Here is a 23,620-nt window from a genome sequence, read left to right on the forward strand (position 1 = left end):
TCTCTTTCTCTCTCTCTCTACTACTAACTTTTTAAACATCTTGTATTGCACCCAAGAAAACATCCGGTGACGTCATAGCGTGTCGCCAGGTAGCAGCAGGGATCTCGTGGTTTGAAGCACTCAGCTATAGCGCTTTCCTCTGGGTCAGAACAATCACTCTCCATATACGACCGTACAGAATCTAGTGAACACCAAATCTCCAATGTGTATCAAACATTTCAAAAAGTAACGACATTTGTACCTTTATATGAAAATAAAGCTGACAGTCTATTTGTTGATAAAACGATGTCGTTAACCATAAGCAGGTGGGGTTGAAGGGGGGGGGTCCCCCCGGAAAAAAATAATTTATCAAATTTACACAGTCAAATTATTGCAAATTTGCCTTGAACCCCCGTCCTTTTTGGGGGAGATTTAGGTATACTAAGTTAACAACATCCCCCCCCCCCCACCCAGCGATTAGAAATTTCATGATTTTGGGATTGGTTTTTTTTCTTTGTTCCTTTCTTTGACTGTCAAGATTTCTGATGATAAGTGTAGCAGCCCCCCCCTCCCCACTTTCAATTTGCTTCCAACGCCAATGTTTCGGACCCTCAGACCCCCCCCCCCCTCCCCATAAATATAAAAAAAATTGATCTGCGCATGTTAGCAATTGCTTTACAATCATAGTTTAACCAGAATGTCAGAATTCAAGAAACATTTGAAATTCAAACCGATCTTGATTGCAATTAAATTGATCCCTTACAAAATAATATAAAGCCGGAATGTATTACGATTTTGCAAGAATATATGTGCACACATGTAAGTATAAACAAATACAGATACTACACAAATCGCGATTTAACAACACACTTGTAATTGATTTTAACTTCTAGCTAGATCTATATATATAGGGATATACGTGTGATGACGGGCAAATATACAGAAAATACAGCTTTTTAAAGAGAGACAACTCAAGCTACAGAGCGATCTATATAAACATATATATACAAAATGTCTAAGGACGGACGTAGAAACAAACCGGTTGACTGGAAGACAAAGAGAGACAACTCGAGCTTCTGAGATATGCTCTTGATGCATGCACAAATAAGTTAAAAATCAGACGGGAAGACCAACAGAACAGAGATAGACGGACAAAAGACAAGACAGACAGAAGACTAGACAGACAGATAGACGGACAAAAGACAAGACAGACAGAAGACTAGACAGACAGATAGACGGACAAAAGACAAGACAGACAGAAGACTAGACAGACAGACAGACGGACAAAAGACAAGACAGACAGAAGAACATATACAGAAAACTATACAACTCAATCTATGAAAGAATTTATACATGTTCATGCATGTAATGGCAGACAGATAAAAAAATGGTGGATAGAGAGATGGACAAGAAAGTGGATAGACAGATAGACAAAAATGCACGACTCAAAATACAGAGAAAATGATACATATACATGTACCTATACAGAGAGAGAGAGAGAAAACTCACGTGACTTGGTGAACGGGATGCAGAGACAAATGGCAAAGAACAGGGTCTTCATGACTGATAGTTACTTGCAGAAAAATGAACGCGCGCGCGTGCATTCCTAATATATAAAAGGTGAAAGATACAAGCATCAGTCAGATAATAATATTATTACTGATAAACTTTTACCCCAGGATGTAGCTGGTTTTGCTTTTAATAATTCGAATTTTTATATATTCATTTAATGTTAAGTTTATTGCTTTTAACTATGGAATATGGAATAAATAGTTCATTTCAGTATGCATTGTACAAAATAATCTGTTTGATTTGTTTCAAGTTCTGTTTGATCCTGAAAAATTTGGCCGATTGCCATCTGTTAGATAGCTAGATTAGATATTGACATGAAGCTCCATATATCATGTGTAACGACAATTGTTCCATTAAATGTCGTTCCGAAAGGTCAGCTATTACGAACTGGGGTCGCGAACAATTCAAGGCCGCTGTTTGATGAATGTAAGAGTGTTTCAGTATTTGATTGTTCATAACTACCGATATGAAAATGTTTTATCTACGTATACGTATTATTACGTTAACAAAACCCTCTAATCTGTTCAAATAGTTTCAACCAAAAAAAAAATGTCCGTCATTTTCGCCCAAGGTCTTCGAACATATTAACCGGCAGATTCCATTTTCCCCCGCGTTGAATTTCGAAACTAACGGGTGCCATCACAATCATCATCTACTCGTATCTCCTCGGACATTTTTTTTGATTGCGAGAAATGTTTGTAATACATCAGTGAATTAAAGTAATAAAGGAAGTTCCGATGGGTGTTGGTTTATTGATTATTATTTATTTTAAAATCAACGACATGTAATTTTGCATGTCCTGTATTTTCTAAGCTGAATTTGAATTACTCATTTTTTTTTTCTAATATCATAATAAATCATCGGGCTTTTTTGAAAAAATAACGGAAAATCCAATTAACTAAGTTAATCATGTTGTATGATATCAAAAATAGAAATGATGCATTCAAGTTCTACGATGCATTCTGTAACCTGGGGGGGGGGGGAGGATAATCACATGGGCTCGGTTGTCGGATAGTGAAGTTCTTCATTTGTTCCCGAAGACAAAAAAGATTAAGATTAGCAATAAGTGTATTTCTGTGCATTGCATTAAAACATTCACTAAAAACCCGTTTCAATCATGTTAAAAAAGTGTATTCAATGTACGTTAAAATAAGTAAAGGGACGACATTCGCAATCTTGGATTTGCCGGGGGTTCTCGGTTTAAGCTATGTTTTAAACAGTTATTCCAATTTCTTAAATTAACGATTTCTGACGAGATCGTTGGAAAATGATCAAATTACTTATCCCTATCGTCTTACCATATCTATGTGCCGCAGAATAAACGCACTGTGTCGAAATGTAACATTTACTTACCACACTTGTCGAAAACAACGGATGTAAAATATACAAGATCTACATGTATTATACAATAATATTTACATTCCAAATATTTTTTGCATGTAAAGTGTCTGAAAACATACTGCAGTTATTATAGCATTGAATCATGATTCTTTGAAGTATACACTCTCATAACTGCAGCGGTGTGTGCATACAAATTAAGTAACGCGCGTTAGCGCGTTATGAAAATTTGTATGCACACACCGCTGCAGTTATGAGAATGTATACTTCAAAAAATCATGATTTTAATGCTTATGTATTTACATTTTCTAACTTCTTGTCTTGCCTGCAAATGTAATTCATACCTTAAAATTCCTATCTTATCCTAAGGGTAAGTTAATATTAATGGAAGAGCCACAGTAACAGCCACAAGCGTGAACTTTAATTTTCGCTTGTGACATTGCAGTTTACAGCGTTCAACGTTTGTGACGTCATAATAAAACTCGTCAATTTGACCTTTGACTACTTGTTGCATTTAGAGGCATTTGAAGATCACAGAATTTTTAATGAAAAAACACAGTAGAATGCAAATATTTAAGAAATAAACAACGTTTTTTAGTGAACATGGCGTTATGAATAGCAATTGCTCTGTGGGCATATTCCATGATGCGCGCAAGTGCATCATGGAAAATATGCCAGCAGAGCAGTTGCTATTCATAACGCTATATTCACTAAATAATCGTTGTTTATATTACTTATATTTGCATTTTACCACTCACAAATGCCCTGTTTTAGCCTAGACCTTGACAGTTAGCTATTGCATCAAAAATAAACATTCAGGACTGTAATGTATTTTAATTCACATAGATTTTTTAACAGAATCAATGATATGTTATACAAGCAAATCTTTTAGAATGTTATTATAAGACAGGTTTTAATATTAAATACATCAATTTTATGGAGTTGGAGAAAAACACATGATGTATCGTATAGTGGTTTAAATCTATAACGTCATGGAAAAGTATATGACGTCAGACCTTTATGACGTCATAATATACAGAAGGAGCAATTGCGATTATTATAGCACTGAATCATGATTTTTTGAAGTATACACTCTCATAACTGCAGCGGTGTGTGCATACAAATTGAGTAACGCGCGTTAGCGCGTTATGAAAATTTGTATGCACACACCGCTGCAGTTATGAGAGTGTATACTTCAAAAAATCATGATTTGATGCTTATATTTACATTTTTTTTAACTTCTTGCCTTGTCTGCAAATGTGATTCATACCTTAAAATTCCTATCTTATCCTAAGGGTAAGTTAATATTAATGGAAGAGCCACAGTAACAGCCATAAGCGTGAACTTTGATTTTCGCTTGTGACGTTGCAGTTTACAGCGTTCAACGTTTGTGACGTCATAATAAAACTCGCCAATTTGACCTTTGACTACTTGTTGCATTTAGAGGCATTTAAACATCACGGAATTTAATGGAAAAACACAGTAGAATGTAAATATATAAAAATAATTGCAGTTCCTCCCTATGGACTTACAGTGGAAAAGAAAAATGCATTTGCAAATATAAGACTGTAATACACACAGGGTACTCAAAGGTAAGAATAACTAGTTTTATTATGACGTCACAAACGTTGAACGCTTTAAAATGCAACGTCACAAGCGAGAATCAAAGTTCACGCTTGTGGCTGTTACAGTGGCTCTTCCATTAATTTGAACTTACCCTGAGGATAAAACATACATTTTGACGTAAAAATCACATTTGCAGACAAGGAAAGAAGTTTTAAAAGATGTAAATATAAGCATTAACTCATTATTTTTTGTGAGATAAGTCTCATTAATGCAGCGGTGTGTGAATACACAATTTCATAACGCGCTAGCGTGCGTTAATCAATTTGTATACAATTTCATAACGCGCTAGCGTGCGTTAATCAATTTGTATGCACACACCGCTGCAGTTATGAGACTATGGGTGCTTTCCATTAAACTGGCATCGCCGGATTTGCCGGTGTTGCCTTCATCGCCGATTGCTATAACACGCGTCGCCGGTGAGCGATTGTGGCAACGCAATAAAACGTTGCCGATTAGGAAACAGCATGGCGTCGAGGTTATTATATTCTACATAACCAGTATTTCCAAAACTACAATTTGCCATACTACATTGAAATTCATTAAAACTGCCAAAATTTCTGGATCAAGTTTTAAGTTTTAAGGTGCAATCATCCTCGTTTGAGCATTGTGACGTTGCCAACAGTTCCATAAACGTCCCCGTTTCCCGATAACGTCGCCGGCGAGGCAACGTTAATGGAAACCGCCCAAAATCTTTCAAAAAATAATGATTTAATGCTTAATTGATCAGATATTTTGTTTCACTCCATTAATCTGATTTTATCATGTCTATTGCTGCTCAGGTGAGCGATGTGGCCCACGAACCTCTTGTTCTGAAGAGTTACCTTAGTACTTGGATGGAAAATTCATTTTGTAATTTATTGTTGACTTAGGACAGATATGTTATCAAAATAAATTTTAATAATAATACCCAGAATTTAACCTATCAGTCAAAATGAAATTCTTGAAACAACTTTGAGTACTTGAATGGAAAATTCAATTTGCAATTTATTGTTGACTAGTCTTGAGCTATTAACATCTAACTATTGTTACAGAAAGAGAATTTGAAGCTGTTAAAATAAAGGGTAAAATCTTATTTAAGAATGATATAACCACCAAACAGTGAAAATAGGGTGTGCAGTAGTGAATCCAAAAGGAGATTGGTTTGTCAGTTAGATTGTGTTCGCCCCAATACATAATTGTCTTGTTCTTGTATATAAAAAGTTACAGCATCATATTCTTCTTCTTTGTACCAGATATTACAGCACTGTCTTACTAAGAAAAAAGACAAAACTATGAATAAATATCACATTTATTGAGTTCTATCTACAGCTTGCTACAACTCACCAAAAATCATTTGTATATAAGTATTGTGTATTTCATGGTAAGTGTAAATACAAAGAAAAAAAATAATTTTTGAAAAAAAAATCAGTTCACTTCAACTTGGTCACAATATTCCACAAAAACTATTTACATAAACATGAGCTTTGTATCTACAGGATCAATATAGCTCAGTCTTTTACGTCGGAGAAATGTGATAAACCAATGATATACATATAGGTATATTTTTACAAAATGCATCATAAACCCAATACAAACAGTTGATACAGACAGAATAACATTTACCTTACACCACTATCCCATGATGCAGCTTGTCATAACATTGTAAGTATACAGGTCTTAAAGGATTTAATACACGATTCAGCTGTAAATTTACATTATATTGACATACAGATGAAGGTCAAATATTCATAAAAAATTACATGTTGCCATTTAAAAAACAAAAACATTTCGGTATGATAGACTTTGAATCCTCCTTTTCACCCTTTAATTTCCAAACACGTTAATTATGACATTTTTAAAAATCAAAACTAAACTGATATTCAATTAACTTTCAAAGTAAAATTATTTTGAGGGTCAACAACATAAATTATGGTTCTTGGATGAAACTTTATCTAAAAACATTATGTAAGGGGGAATAACTCTTTATTCGTTTCTAACTGAGGAATTAAAATTTGAGTTATTCCCCTTTGAATATAATGTTTTATTTACATGCAAGATTTCTTGTGTGCAAATAAAAAAACAATTCACACATTAGTCCAAATTTTAAGTTGCAACTATGTCCAAGCACTAAATTACACCTGGGTTTTATAAGAATATTCACAAGACTTAAATATGTAAAACAGAGAACATGTACTGTCCATTGAGAATTTTCTAAACCAATACCAGGACAAGTGAAAAGCTGTCAATGTGACAACAAGCTGAGTTTTCTTTTATGTGAACAGTATCCATAATCCATTTAAATCCATTTATCCTGAATTGATAAACACTACCTATTCAGAGAAATGGAGTACCCTATATGCAATATTCTGCCCAATATGACCTAGCTCAACAGCTAATATTTATATCATAAATTATTAAAAAACATCCAAATCGAATTAATATGCACATTTCTGATATAAGTTCAAATGATCTGCAAATCAAGTTCTTATCTTGAAAACCGTACGAGAAGTTATCCGTACAATGGAGTACCCTATATAATATATTCTGCAATAAAATGACTAAGTTCAACCGCAGGTATTTGTTCTATAAATTATCAAAAAGCATTATGCACATCTCTTTTATATGTTTAATTGGTCTGCATATCAACAACTTCCTATCTTAAAAACTGTAAGAAGATCGAGTTATCTGTGCAATAGGGGTACCCTTTTGGCAGCTGCCTGCCTGCATGCCATTTGACCATTTCAATAACTGGATTTCTCCTTTGGAAAACTCGGTTCCAAAAATTGATATCAATGTAAAATAACAAATTACTGTATATTTCATGTACACACACCACATACTTTAAACACATAACATACTGTGAAATAAAATGATAATAAAGTACAATAAGTAATTACTGTATAGTTCATGTACACAGACCACAGGTTCCAATAATGACACGTTATGTAAAACAAGTACAGATATCGGTCACTCCGCAGATAATCCAGTTATATTCAATTTTTAACACACATAAACATAATACACCTATACAAAGTTTACATTTGTTGATAAGATGTCAGAGGTAAAAATATAAACTATTAAAAAAAATACAAATACAAAAGGAGTACTGATGGTTCAGACATCTTATGAACAAATAAACGTTGACATCAATTCTTCAGATTTATAAGTATTTGGTCTTTCACAATATCTAGGATCTAAATATTTGTCCTTGTACATGAAAAAAAAAATATACCGTAGTTCAAAATGCATTTCATCTGCTATGTGAGTACAATTAAACAAAAGGCACACATGCCCTGACGGTCACCCGAGTACCATAGCCTTTAAACTGACAATTCAGAGTTTCATGTAAGTATTGTAAGTTTCTCTAATTTGAGACTCCTCTGACGGTCAACCCGCTTCTATTTGTATCTGTTCGAAACATTTATTCATGAAAATGAAGTGGGGGGGGGGGGGGGGCAACAGTGGAAGAAATCTCTCACATCATCTATACCCTTACAAAAAAACTAATCTTTTGTTACAAAGTAGAGAAGAAAAATTTGGCCTTCTTCGGATATTAGGCCCCGCCGATGGGGCCCTGAGGGTGGTAGGGTCATAATTTTCATATTTCAGATTCTTTTTATTCAAGAGATGTTTCAAACCAAAAATGGTGACCCTCTAGTTTTCAAGAAAAAGTTAAAAATGTAAAATTGTAAAGGAAAGACGCATGACGGACAACACACGAGGACGGACAAAGACCAATTTCAATACTAAGGTGACATGAGTGACTCCGTGTACTTGAAGATAATGACGTCATATTGCAGTGAGTGGTCTACGTAGCCAATGTCTGTTTTCTGCCTTCCTCTGTTAGGATTTCAAGGAAGGTGTTCTATTTTCTCCCCTCAAGGTCAGGTAAAATTGGCGTATCTACAGGAAACAGAATAAACTAATAAATGATGAAGTTAATGATGAACACCAACATGGTATTACTCAGATATCTGTGAGCCAATGCTCACTAGTGATACCTCGCTCTGATGTAAATATACAAAATAAGCAAAGTTAACTTTAACAGGAAGTTGACGTCCAATGGGTACAAAAATAGATCCCAACGTATGGCATTCCTTAACAAAGAGATTGTTAAAACTTCACGCATCTGCAATGAATTGTTGCTGAAAATCTTTGACGGAATTTAAGTTTGAAAATTTAGGCTAAAAATGAGTAAAATTGACTGCAACAGGAAGTTGGTGTCCGATTGGTACAAAACTATTAACAAAGGGTGTGTTGAAATTTAAAAAACAATGAATAGTTAATGAGAAAAATGCGACAGAAATTTTTATTATGGACAGACAGACACACAAGGGTAAAACAGTATACCTCCCTCTCATTCGAAGCGGGGGTATGGTAACCATAAATGTTCAAATTGATAAAGATCTATTACAATTTTTATTCATTCCGGTTTTTTTTTCTTTTTCAGTTATTATAGACTTCATATGACTATCTGTTTCATGTTTATGATAATCCATTTTTAGCAAAGTAAAATTTGTATAACATTCCACACTCAGCAACAGACAGCCATGTTTGGATGATCACAAAGTGTGAAATAAACAGGAGTCAGTATTACAGTCCATGTGAATTATACACAGCTCAATTTCAGCTGCAGATGTTGAACAAAGTGACAAACAAAATGTGTGGTTTTGAGAGCAGACTAGATTTGTACAGAAACATATTTACAACCTGTCAATATCCCAGCTATCTCCATTCTACGGCTGGTGTTGAGCTGGACATGGGGTCCCCATCAGGACGGGGTGTGTGTTCACCTACAACAAGTCATTAATTAGCTGTTAATTAATTAATATCATACATGTTAAGTAATGATAGAGCTACATCTACAAATTAAAAGTTTAAACTGATAACATTGACACATGTATTCTTTAATATTTACAGGCATCTAATTAATTAAACCAATTAAATTGACTTGTAACAAAATAACTAATTACAAATACATGTGTCACAAAATTAATTACAATGACCTTTTATTCAAATTAACTAAATACAATGACATGTGACTGTACATCTAATAAATGAAATAGATACATCTAACCCTGTAACAATGAGCTGTTTATATTGACAAACAATCACACATATAAACATGTCTTACATGTATCTTATTGACTGATAATTAACACGGATTGTGTGTCTTAGTTATCTCTATTTAATTAACGTGAATGATAATGACTCAGACTTACCTGTCAGAGCGTCCTGTCTGGTGATATACCTGTATATAACCACCGTGTTGTTGTACCGTGATCCGACCCAGAGACGGTGAGTGTTGACATCATAACTCAGGCTCCATGGTGAGAATATCCCTGATGGTCTTATCAGTAGATGTGACAGGAACTGACCGTCCATGTCCAACATCTGTACTGTTTGGGTTGTACCATCACACACCAGGATGTGTGACAGCGGGTCAGTACAGATTCCATGTGGCCATAGTACTGATCCTGATAGATGTCCTGTGTAGGAGAAACGATGTCTTCCTCCACGCTCTGTCACCACTACAGCACCAGACACATACATATCATCAAAGTCAGACACCACGACATCCCCATTGTTGTTCTCTGTTATATAGCTAGGTTTACTATACAGTCCCATACCTGTGTTGTCGTTCTGTATGGTTTGTGTGAGTTGTCCACTCTGGTTGTACCGGGTTACCTTGCCTGTCTTTGTATCATTGTTATACATCCCGACCAGTAGATCCCCAGTGGACGGGGACCCGTACACACACCGTGGCCACCATATAGAGTCTGTTCTCTCTATAAATGTGGTGGTTGTTTTCTTATCCTTTGACAGTTTGTTGATGTTATAATTCCAATCTATATAAATCAGTTCACTCTCACTGTTCACTGTGTGGAATCCTCCATGTAAACCATGACATGAATCCTTCACACGATGTAGAGGGACACCTGTTGTGTCTGTCAACATGAGTTTGTTTCTATAATCACTGACCCAGACCCGGTCTGATGTCACACAGGAAATGTGATAACAACCATCAACATCTGTCACTGTGAGAGAGGGAAGTAACTCGGGGGGAGACATCAGTTTCAGCAGACACTGGTTTCCTTGCTGTGGTTTTTCTGTCCCTGTGGTTGGGATTTCACTCAGTGACTCCATCACATCAGCAGTGGCTGGATTCAGATCTACAAACATCAGACACAAACAGTCAGATGGAACAGATTGATTACAAACATCATAACTTGTATAATGATTGGTACAGCAATGTTTGTCTGTTATAATGTATTAATATAGAACCTTTATTGATTAATAACAAACATATACTGGTAAAGGTATCTAATCAATTTATTAATCAAGAAATTATCAACATATTCATGTATCTAAGTACATTGTAATTGATTAAATACAGACAAGTAATCAATTACATTTCATTAGATGCATGTGAATTTGACTGTCTATAAACCAATATGTACTTACATCATGTACATTATATTGACGATTGATAAAGATCACATCCTATATATATGTCTGACTTGTAACTACATATTACATAATTTACAATGATAATGACTCAGACTTACCTGTCAGAGTGTCCTGTCTGGTGATATACCTGTATATAACCACCGTGTTGTTGTACAGTGTTCCGACCCAGAGACGGTGAGTGTTGACATCATAACTCAGGCTGCATGGTGTGAATATCCCTGATGGTCTTATCAGTAGATATGACAGGAACTGACCGTCCCTGTCTAACATCTGTACTGTTTGGGTTGTACCATCACACACCAGGATGTGTGACAGCGGGTCAGTACAGATTCCCCATGGCTCTAGTCCTGATCCTGATGGATGTCCTGTGTAGGAGAAACGATGTCTTCCTCCACGCTCTGTCACCACTACAGCACTCAACCAGTCAGACACCACGACATCCCCATTGTTGTTCTCTGTTATATAGTTAGGTCCTCTATACAGTCCCCGCCCTGTGTTGTCGTTCTGTATGGTTTGTGTGAGTTGTCCACTCTGGTTGTACCGGGTTACCTTGCCTGTCTTTGTATCACTGTTATACATCGCGACCAGTAGATCCCCAGTGGACGGGGACCAGTACACACACAGTGGTTCCCATGTACAGTCTGTTCTCTCTATAAATGTGGTGGTTGTTTTCATATCCTTTGACAGTTTGTTGATGTTATATTTCCTATCTATATAAATCAGTTCACTCTCACTGTTCACTGTGTGGAATCCATTACCCATTATATCACCACTACATGAATCCTTCACACGATGTAGAGGGACACCTGTTGTGTCTGTCAACATGAGTTTGTTTCTATAATCACTGACCCAGACCCGGTCTGACGTCACACAGGAAATGTGATAACAACAATCAACACCTGTCAGTGTGAGAGATTGATGAAACTCAGCACCAGACGTCAGTTTCAGCAGACACTGGTTTCCTACGCGTCGGTTTCCTCTCTCTGTGATTTGGATTGCACTCAGTGACTCCATCACATCCTCCTTGTTGAGTGACTCAGTCATGGAGAGCTGGCTGGTGTGGAGTGTAAGATGTTTCTGGGGGAGGGCTGTCTTTGTGAATGAGAGGAATTGTAGTGCACTGAATGTGAATTCTGGCTGTACATATCTGAGTTCATATTCCTGAAGGCTGACAATATGGCTGCTCATTTCTATCATCTGTTTTAAACATCTGTGTTTGAAATCAAAGTCACAAAACACATTACACATGAAATCTTTTCTCACTATATTAATGCGATTCTTCAGTGTCTGGGCCTTTGTTAACATCTCTGATTGATAGAGGGAGAATTCTGTGTGACAGGTTTTGAAATCAGTTTTGATTCGTGGCAGGAGAACAGGTCTGTAAAAGAGAGCCTCACTTCTGATGGTGTGAATGGTTCCTCTGTGTTGTTGTCGCTTTGTTTTATAGGCTATTTGTATATCCAGTATTTCATGCTGTCCTTGGCCATAGAGAAAACTTTTGAATCTGTGCGATTGGTCCTCGGAACAAGAATAACACAGAGGAACTTGACAAGGTTCACAGTACTTTGTATAAACATGGCTAGGGTGTCTCACACAGATCTCTTGTGTTGGGATGTAGTTGATTTTATAACGGTGTGACACAACATCATGGTCTATTGTTTGGAGATCTTTTACATGGTTCTCTTTACACTGGGGACACAGATCACATGGACACGATACACAATGGTACTCTGTGTCCCCCGGACACTTAGAACACTTATGTGTACTATATGTGGAGCTTGCTGTGTCCATGTCTATGTCTTTGAATCACAACCTGTTAAATAAAAATAAAGTGTTTAAGAATTATGTCAACCACATTCTTTCAAAACTATTTAATGATATAATTAATTTGTTAAAATATCATTATATAATATCATTTTGTGTGTAAGGAATATATCAATTTAAACAAGACTTTATTTTAAAATAATTATAAATATATCTTCATTCATAGATAAATAATGGTCTATTATCATCAGATAAAAAACGCTTGACCAGTAGATATTTGTTTTGGTTAAAACTCTAAAAAGTCTGACATTCTCTGCTAAACATTGGTGACTTTCTCCCTCTCTCTTTTTTTTTCTCTATCTGTGTCATACATTCACTACTAAGAATACTCTCTCTCTCTCTCTCTCTCTCTCTCTCTCCAAAATATGTACTTTCTTTTCTCTCTTCCTTTCTCTAATTCCCTTTCCTGAGCAAAATGTACTCTTGCTCTCTTTGTCTCTCAATCTCTAACATTCATCATTAAACATTCTCTCTCTCTCCCTCTCTCTCTTAGACTTTTTCTATTTTCAGACATTCTCTGCTAAGGAATTACACGTGCTCTTTCTTTTAGTTGTTCCCACATCTTTGTCGATTGTTTCTCTAAAGTTATGCTCCCTCTCTCCTAAATATGAACCTTCTGTTTCTCTATATCTCTCTCATTCCATTTTCTGATTAACATGTACTTTTGCTCTCTTAGTCTCTTTATCTCTGATATTCATCATTAAACATTCTCTCTCTCTCTCTCTCCTCTTTCTTTCTCTTTCTTTTCTCTCTATTTCTCTCTAATTCCACTTTCTGATCAACATGTACTCTTGCTCTCTCTATCTCTGACATTCTTCATTAAACATTCTCTCTCTCTCTCTCTCTCTCTGTGTAACATTCACTGTTTAACATGTACTCTTACTCTTTCTCTCACTCTACCACTATCTCTCTCCAAAATATGTGCTTTCTCTTTTTCTCTAATGCCCTTTCCTGAACAAGATGTTTATTGCTATCTTTGTCTTACTATCTCTGACATTCTTCATAAAGCTATCTCTCTCTCTCTCTCTCTCTCTGTCTCTCTCTCCATAATATGTACTTTCTCTTTGTTTCTCTTTCTATCTCTCTCTTTCAGTTTTTTGATCAACATGTAGTTTTTCTCTTTGTCTCTCTATCTCTGACATTCTTCATTAATATCTCTCTCTCTCTCTCTCTACCTCTCTCTCTCTCTCTCTCTCTTAGATATTTAGTATTTTCAGACATTCTCTGCCAAGGAAATACACATGCTCTTTCTCCCAGTCCTACCCACATACTCTCTCTCTCTCTCTCTCACACATTTACTATTTTCAGACATTCTTTTATAAGGAAAGAGAAGTGCTTTTTATTCCAGTCTTTCAAACATGTATTTCAGCTTTCTGGGTATATTTCTCTCTCATGTGTGTATACATGTACAATGAGATGTATGTACATGTAACGGTATACTATCTCTCTCTTCTCTCTCTCTCTCTCTCTCTCTCTCTCTCTCTCTGAGTTTTTCTGCTAAACATGTATTTTTTGTTTTCTTTGTTCCTTTCTCCAACATAACCATGACTTAGTTTTAGGTCTGTTTTAGAAAAGTAGGGTTACCCAATATTTGCATTTTGTCTAATCCTATTGTAACTTTTTTGTTAAATGTGACACTATCTAAACTGAGCTCTAATTTACGATGGATAATTTATAAACTACATGTAAAATGCAGTTTTGTCTTGAACTCTCATGAACTCTCTCTCTCTAACACCTTATTATCAAATATATGTAAAAGGAGAACTCTCCAAATCACATATGAGGTCATTTATATTATCTACTGGCTTATGACCTATGATTGGGTATCCCCCTTATCCTGGCTGATTGTTTGAATGTCCCCAGGAAGATAATTGGACAATATCCCAGCCCTGACATTACCACAAGGATATGTTATTCTTGTTTACAGATCAACCATCAAATGGGAATGAGGACAATAGTTATATTGTCAGTTCCTTGGTAAGAAATTGATGCAGTCCTCGACCTAGGCCTTTGGGCAACAGTTTTTATCCCAGGACTAACACAATGACTACTACTAACACAATGACTACTGCCCTCATACCTATTTAAGAGATGAATACTATAATGTCTATGAATGACACACGACAACGAACTTGTGATAGCAATGGGTCTCCTGAATGACTCAGGTGACCTAAAAATACAAAGTATAGCTACACAAACATGGTGATATTACAAGAATACTATACCACATAAACTCTTTCTTTGCTCCATCAGTCCACTCTTTATTGATACACAAGGAACCTGTAAAAAGACCTCAAACTAGTATACTGTTATATACATGTTCATTGAATGTGTGATGTGTACATTGGATGCTGTATGTACAGTCTTCACGTTGCCCCTTGAGGGCCCTTAATTGGTTGATAAAGAAATTGAAATTGAATTGAAATTGAATTGAAATTGTTCAAGGTGTCTTTTTTAATAAGTTTACGAGATTGATGTAGAGCAAAATCAATACCACATAAAAAACCCTATGTTGAAGACAAGCTAATACAGTAAAGATGAGTTAATACAATGAAGTCTCCGATTCCCGGTCGTCTCGGATTTCCAGTCACTCCTATAAGTTTCATGTCACACTGTAATGAAGTAGACAAAAACTTTATAAATACATTGATCACAATGGCCTTTCTGTATTTGATCAGCAAAAAATATTTGAAGGTAAACATTTACAGTCCAATAAACGAATGAGGATTCAACATGATCAAGCGCTTTCGAGATGGAGATTTTCACTCGTCTTTGACATACTACTTTCACTATTTAGCGGTTGATGTGAAAGTTATGGTCGATTTTTAATAGCTGAAAAACATTGCACATGCATTCACGTACATGTCAACAATTGTTCATAGTTCAATAAGCGCTGAATTAAATTTACAATTATTAATAAAACAAACTGAAGGGGTTGCCAAATTGCAGTGTACAATTAGACCCCCCCCCCTTTTTTCCCTTCTTTTGTACAAGGATTGAATTCTTATATGAACTTGAACTTGACGGCGAAATTTTGTGTATCCAACAAATTCATGCTCAAATTTCACTGAAAATCTGTTTTTACAGTTCTATCAGCTACCTGTGACGACTTGTGCTGAAGTTCTACGAAAGATAACTCTTCCTTCCCAGATACCGATTTTATATAAATTTAGTTTACATTTTCTTTCAGTTTGTTTATTTACCGACTTGGCTGAAATACATGACTGGCCTTAATTCAGTTAAGATTTTCCATACTTGTAATCCACGAATGCATGACAGTTAAACTTAATATATTTCTATGCATGTGCATTTCAAATCCACAGGAGAATGCGCATCAGTTAAGCCGACGTGACATCCCCACACCTTCAAATACCCGCTGGCGACCAGAGTTTGACCTGGCTTGTTTATTTCTAAGTCAACGCTATACGGCCACATTGTTTACAAGCAGCACTGATTTTTATTAATAAACTGATGAACAAATACTGTTCTCTCAACCAATCGCTAGACGCCTATCTATTAAGGTTTCACAACATTGGGTATCAACTTCAGATGGACGGAAGAACGCTCCATCTCTTCTTTCTATCATCATCCAAATTGACTACACAACTCAACAAATTTTACCTCCTATCAAGTAGCAAGCGAAATAGCGAAGTGGCAACACTCTCGCCTACAAATCTTAGGGTTCTCTGTTTGATACCGCATTGCGGAAGAAATTTTTATTTTGGATATACAATGTATATTGATTTTTCTCGAATTACTCAATAATTAACAACATTTTTGGAATTTTTTTTAATCCTTATAAAAGTTGGAAAGGCCTCTTATTGTTCCGTGAACAATTAGTCTACTAGTTGTTAATAAAAATTGTGACTGGTGTGACTGTGGTCCTCTCTGTCACCTATTGTTTACATTCACAAGTTTATATCTCTATTAACCACAACACAGTATTATTAAAACAGGTATTCCTGACGTACAATAATAAGATGAGTCCTTATCTGACATCTAGTTTGGATAACTTGCTCTTGATTCCAAACGATGCCGCTAGGATTATACGAGCTGCGCTTGTAATCAATGACAGCCAACCAGTCTAATCTGACATTCAAACTAGTTTTCCTCTTTCTCACGTGTTTCCTGGGTACGGGCGTACCATTAAACAATTGTCACCGGGTTAACAGGTGTGTGACTGTCAGTTAATATACATGTATTGTGTCTCAATAGCTTAATTAGTGGTTAGAGCCTTGGCACGGTACGCAAGAGGCCCTGGGTTCGAGTCACGGTTGAGACTTGAGTTTTCACCACCTGTTACATCGAACCAGTCTAATTTGACATCCAAACTAGTTCTCTTTCTCACGTGTTCCCTGGGTACGGGCGTACCGTTAAACTGTTGTGACTCAGACGTAGCACCGTTAAGGTCTACATTGTGGTCACGCCGACCAAAAAGTACGGGAAATGATAAAGTTATGATATCACACAAAACAACAAGCCATCAACAATGATAAAAAATAAATGAATTTGCATTGTTATCGGAAAAAATGTAATTCAGAATTTGTATAAATCTACCCCTAGTCAAAATATAAGAGTGATTAGAAACAATTATAACAAAGTACTATGGTAAGTTTTAGAAAAATTTTGATTGTTTTTTTTTGTCAATTCCAAGCGAAACCTATAATATCCATTATTATTATTAGCGGCGGCCATTTTAATTTTTTATGAATACTTCTCTATCTATTTCTATTGAACATGTACTATTGCTATCTCTCTCTCTCTCTCTCTCATTCACTTTTCTGAGCAACGTGTACTCCGACTCTCTTTGTCTCACTATTTTTGACTTTCTCCATTAAATATGACATCTTCTCTCTCTCTATCCTCTCTATCTCTCTCTCTCTGACATTTACTTTTTTCAGACTTTTTTCTGCTTAAAGCCTAACACTGCTCATAAATAGGCCCCGTCACACAGATACCCAATATATAAATATACAAATTCTTCGATTTCGTTACACCTGATACTCATGGCCGACACGTAGTACAGTAAAACACGCTATAAAGAAGTCCCAGGGACAGCCAACTTAACTTTGTTATAAGCGTAATTCGTTATATCCGTCAAGTTTACAACATGAAATTGAGTCTTGGGGATTGAAATTCACTTCGCTGTAAGCGTCATTCATTATAAGCGTGTTCGCTTTAATCGTGTTTTACTGTATTCCTTTTGTGGTAGTTGGACTTTGTGCATTTAATTCTTATTTTATGTGCATATTCTGTTTGCATATAATGCATTGACCAGTTTTATTCTCCTTGCTTTGAAAGAGTGCACATGCGTAAAACTTTAATTCATCATGACCGAGTAAAATGGTGATGCAATACGTACTTCCACACAGGTCAGACCTCTACAGAGAAATACTTTAAACTGTTGAGAGGTCTGTGGCTTTGCAGACAATGACTATTGATGACCTGTGTTCAGTAAGAATAACAAACACTCTTTCTTCCTGCCTTTCCCATGTCTGCCAGGTTTCTCTGTCTATTTCTCTCTCATTCAGATTTATATACTCTCTCTCTCTCTCTCTCTCTCTCATTCACTTTTCTGACCATCATGTACTCTGACTCTCTTTGTCTCACCATCTCTGACTTTCTCCATTAAACATGTACTCTGTCTGTATGTCTGTCTGTCTCTCCTTCTCTCTCTCTCTCTCTCTCTCTCTCTCTCTCTCTCTCTCTCTCTCTCTCTCTCAGATTTGCTCTGCTAAACATGTACTCTTATTTTCTTTGTTCATTTCTCCAACATCATCATAACTTAGTTTTAGGCCTGTTTTAGAAAAGAGGGCTTACCCCAAATTTGCCTTTTGTCTGGTCCCATTGTAACTTTTTCTTAGATGTGACATATCTTTAGTAAGCTCTTATTTACCATGGATTTATAGCGAGTGAAGCGAGCTCTAAGAACCAGTTTGCGTGGGAAAAATAACGAGCTAGCAATTCATCCAACAAATTTTTTTGTCAACGTCCCATAATGCTCTCTAATGTTTTAACCCGTGGTGTTCAATCGCAACTTCTCGGGCCTTTCCGGAAGGCTCGGAAAACACCTTAAATGTATTAGCATTACCGGATGTTAGATTTTTATAAAAAAAATGGAGTCGCTTCCCATTAAAATAAGTATCGGCTAGACAGCCTTATAAGTCACTTCTGTGTTATATTTTAGAGTATATCATTTACTTTATTGAAGATTCACATACTCACTTTCTCTCTCTCTCTCTCTCTCTCTCTTCTCTCTCTCTCTCTCTCTCTCTCTCTCTCTCTCTCTCTCTCTCCTTCTAAACATGTACTATTGCTATCTGCTTCTCTCTCTCTTGCTCATTTCTCTCTCCTTCTGCTAAACATGTACTATTGCTGTTTTTCTATAGCTCTCTGTCTGTCTGTCTGTCTGTCTCTCTCTCAGATTTTCTCTGCTAAACATGTAGTCTTGTTTTCTTTGTTCATGTCTTCAACATCATCATTATTTAATTTAGGTCTGTTTTAGAAAAGAGGGCTTTATACCCAAAATTTGCCTTTTGTCTGGTCCTATTGTAACCTTTTCTTAGATGTGACATATCTTTAGTAAGCTCTTATTAACAATGGATTTATTGCGAGTGAAGCGAGCTCTAAGAACCAAGGTGCACGGGAAAAAGAACAAGCTAAACCTACAGATTCATCAAACAAAATGTCCCAATATGCTCTCTAATGTTTTAACCCGTGGTGTTCAATCGCAACGGCAGGCTAGGAAAAACACCTCAAATGTTTTAGCATTACCAGATGTTAGAATTGTATACAAAATGGAGTCGCTTCCCATTTAAATAAGTATCGGCTAGACAGCCTTATAAGTCGCTTCTGTGTTATATTTTAGAGTATATCATTAACTTTATTGAAGTCTAGCTTACATCTCAACAGATCGTAAAATGTGTTGTATTTATATCAAGTTTTATAAAAAGGAGGGTTGTCATGGAAGCCTGGCCAAGTGGGTAATACATTCGAGGTGTTTTTCCGAGCCTGTCGGAAAGGCCCGAGAAGTTGCGATTGTCATGGTGTTATGCAAAAAATGGCCGACATTTAACTCGTAATTTACAGAGTCTTGAGGTTTGAAACACATTTTGAGTTCCGCAGAAGCTTTTGGTGAGACCCAAGGGATTTCTTACAAGCTTCCATACTTTCGTTTTGAGTCGAGATACGTAAACAAAGACGAAAAAGGTAATGGATGACGTCACAGTGCTCTCGCGCTATATTTCCAGTGATAAATTTAGAAGTGGATCAAACATCTTTACATAATGGGTGTACTTACTTTTCAGTTTAGACTGCGATACCTGCCTCACTGACATATTTTTTTTTTTAATTTATATAGAGATTATTTTAATATATACTAGCAAGTTCTTGAGCCATACTTTACTGTCATATCGATTCAATCAGTTTAAGCTAACTGTGCATGCATGTACAGTAAGCAGGTTAGTATATGAGTAGGGAGGAAATAAATAATAAGACATTTTGAATTCAATAAAAAAGAATAAAGGGAACAAATAAACAGTTAAATCAAAGGCCAGAACGGCCACAAAGGCGTCGAGCTGACATTTTCTTTTATATAGATTGATAAAATGATATCAATAATTTGAATTTTTGTACTAATAATTAGGGATGGGACGATCCACCGATGCACCGGTGCATCACGATATTTATTTTGACGATATTTGAATCGATACATTTACCATTAATACAACGATACCTAAGCGAACATCTTTTTATTTTCCAAAAATATCCGAGCTTCAAATATCGGCTATTTTTAGTCCGCGCGCCTAAATATGAAAGTACAAAGATGGCGGAAAACCTCGTAGAGTTGTCAAAACTGTTAGGAAGCTAAATCTGGAGTGTGGACAACTTTTGGATTACTTGTTTATGAAAAAGTAGAGTATATGAGACTAAAGTAATTTGTAAATTGTGCAACGCTCATTTTAAATCTATCAAAATAACTTTGGACATGCGGTAATACATCGACAGATTGAATAAATTTTTAACCCTTATTCATGTTTTCATTTAGTTGCAATGTATCGTGATATGTATCGTATCGCATATCATGTATCGTGATATGTACCGAATCGGCTAAGTACAGTATCGTCCCAGCCCTACTAATAATCGTATATCAAATAATACATATTAGAATAAAAAAAGTAAATGAATTATGTTTTGCGTTCTTTAAAAACAAAAATCACTATATTTCCATATATAATAGGTTGTGATGCGTTTTTAATACAATAACTCATCATAGTTACAAAAATCAAAGAAATTTCAAAGTTAAAAAAAAATTATATTTTCTTTCTGCTTTAAAAAATTTTCAAGGTGAATACATTGATTACAGTGTGTCTCTAATTATAATAATAAAACATACTTTTATTTATTTCAATTCCCGTTTGAAACAAGATTACCTATGGAATGGTTGTTTACAAACAAATCCACAACACGTGCTATTTTTTGCTCGACCAAACCGACTGCATTATCGTGTTTAATCACTAGATACGTTTATCGCTTACATTCATTTTGGAGGCCGTGCCCGATAACAAATAAATTAACATATCAAATTTTATTTCTATCGGGCACGGTCTCCAGTTAAAATGTAATTGATAAACTAAAATAATATTTAGTTATTGTTTACACCTTTTGTATTCATCCGCCATTCTTGAATAGGCAAATTTATACTTATGCAAAGAGTTATCAATAACCAGGGAGGCAAAGTTAGATTTTTTGTACACAATGTTGTTGAATAAATGGAATAAAAATCTTGTAATACGTTTAATACTTTAATGAACTTATTTTTTGTGCGCATTTAAAAGGCGGTGCAGTGCATGAATTTTTGGACGATTGCCAATCCAGACGATCGCTAGAAGGCAGTCGAGCATTAGCTCGACGCCTTAAAAATTGATGCAGATACTGCAAATAGTCAAACCATTAAATTTGCAAGTGGGAAATAACACATCTACAAACAGAGACCCCTCTTTCTCTCTCTTTCTCTCTCTCTCTCTCTCTCTCTCTCTCTCGCAGTACTGCCCTCATACCCACTTAAGAGATATATACCATAATGTATATGAATGACACACGACAACGAACTTGTGATAGCAATAGGTCTCCTGAATGACTCAGGTGACCTAAAAATACAGAGTTTAGCTACATAATACATGTAATAGTAACAATACATGACTACTATACCACATATATTCTTTCTTTAGTCAATTAGTTTACTGCATCCCGTTACACCAGGAACCTGTAAAGAGACCACAAAATATTACAAACTGGTACACTCTAAAAAATATTTCAGTGACAATACCATGGATATTAATTTCCATTTTTTCAAACTCAGATAAGTAATAGAGGTCAATACTGATTCATGAATGTATTTACATAAACATTACATGTTGTTTGTTGACATAAAACAATTCCCATAAGTTTTTTTAATTTTTAGGGACCCCTAACAAAAATTTTATCTGACACCAGTACACATTAATTTACTTCAAGGATGATTCAATACAAGAACACTGGCCCAAAGGTAATAGGAATTATGTAGCCCGATGACCATATTTGTCTTTTTCTTCCTCTCATCCACTGTATATATGTAAAACACAAATGAAAACTTAAACCGGTAGTCATTTGTACAAAGTTGGTTTGGAGAAATTTCGAGACTTTCCGTTCCGTGTTCGCTGGCATAATTAATTCCACAGGTACACCACATTGTATAATATAAACAGCATTTGTTCATTTCTTACACGGGGAACCAATATCGATCTAAATGGGTAAAAAAATCCTTCATTTTGCTGCCTCTGATCTATCGTCTGTTCGATTAACGTCACAGTGATGCTTGTCGTTTCGGCATCCTATAGTTTCGACCCCAAGTCGTTTTGGTCCCACGTTTTGGCCATTCAAAAATAAAAAGCTTATTGAAATGTTTACTTTTAAATGTATTTATTATCAACTTAGTTTTCTTAATTATTTAATATCATCTATATTTCAGTTATTTACTGGTATATGCTCAAAGAAAAAAAATGTATTATGTGTTTGCGTGGGGGGGGGGGGGGGGGGCTGTGGTTTAATACGACATCATGAATAATGAAAATTTCAAACCTAGAGGAAGAAGAAGGTGGGGTGGATCCAGGAATTTACGGAGTGGTTGAGGTGGATCCAGTCCAGGAATTTCTGTACAGTGGGTGTGATGGTAGATCTACTTCTGTAACACAAAATGTCACGTACAAAGAGATGGAATTCAAGCCACAGATGATACGACATTTTTCCAAGTAACATTGGTCAGAATAGGTTTTGATATTTTTAAGACCTCTCATATTGTATCTTCCTACCCAGAAGCAGATGTACTCTGTGACTTGTTTACAATGTTTAAGAAGTTTCATCATTTTAGCACGCTGCTCTTGTTCTGACTGACACCGGAAATCGTGTTTATTTTTTATTTCAGCAGCACAAACATCACACTTGTTGAACTGAAGTCACTAAACAACATGTCATGAATAGTCGGCATATATGCACTTCAATCAAATCAAATTATAAACGTAAAATTGAATGATATTATAATTTTTTATTCAAAATACTTAGATATCTGACCGCCAGTGCCATTATATAGAGATATTAAAGAAACAATACACATATTCGACAATTACCATGCATGCATGCGCGGATCATGAAACTTTTTTTCCCCGGGGGGGGGGGGGGGGGGGGGGTCCAAAGAAAATTTGTGTTTGCCGGGGGGGGGGGGGGGGGGGTCCGAGACATATTTGCGATACTTTATCAAATTTCTAGATCCGCGCATGTCATGATATAGCTTCCA

The 23,620-nt window shown here is 35.8% G+C and overlaps 1 protein-coding gene across 7 annotated transcripts in view; it reads right to left on the reverse strand.

The window, feature by feature from the left end:
* LOC117684045 (uncharacterized) overlaps window positions 1-23,620 on the reverse strand; it is a 365,862-nt gene that overhangs the window by 150,276 nt on the left and 191,966 nt on the right. For 6 of the 7 annotated variants that reach the window (XM_066074718.1, XM_066074715.1, XM_066074712.1 and 3 more), the window contains 3 exons: window positions 9,717-10,667; window positions 9,205-9,287; window positions 5,797-8,397 (listed from right to left, as the gene is read on the reverse strand). In XM_066074718.1, coding sequence (XP_065930790.1) covers window positions 9,220-9,287; window positions 9,717-10,667 — 1,019 coding nt within the window. In that variant the 3' untranslated portion in view covers window positions 5,797-8,397; window positions 9,205-9,219. Of the gene's footprint in view, window positions 1-5,796; window positions 8,398-9,204; window positions 9,288-9,716; window positions 10,668-15,014; window positions 15,070-23,620 lie in introns of those variants that run through there. The other variant, XR_010710683.1, reaches the window with a different exon arrangement.

Source organism: Magallana gigas, chromosome 1 (assembly GCF_963853765.1).
Source record: "Magallana gigas chromosome 1, xbMagGiga1.1, whole genome shotgun sequence".
NCBI lineage: Eukaryota > Metazoa > Mollusca > Bivalvia > Ostreida > Ostreidae > Magallana > Magallana gigas.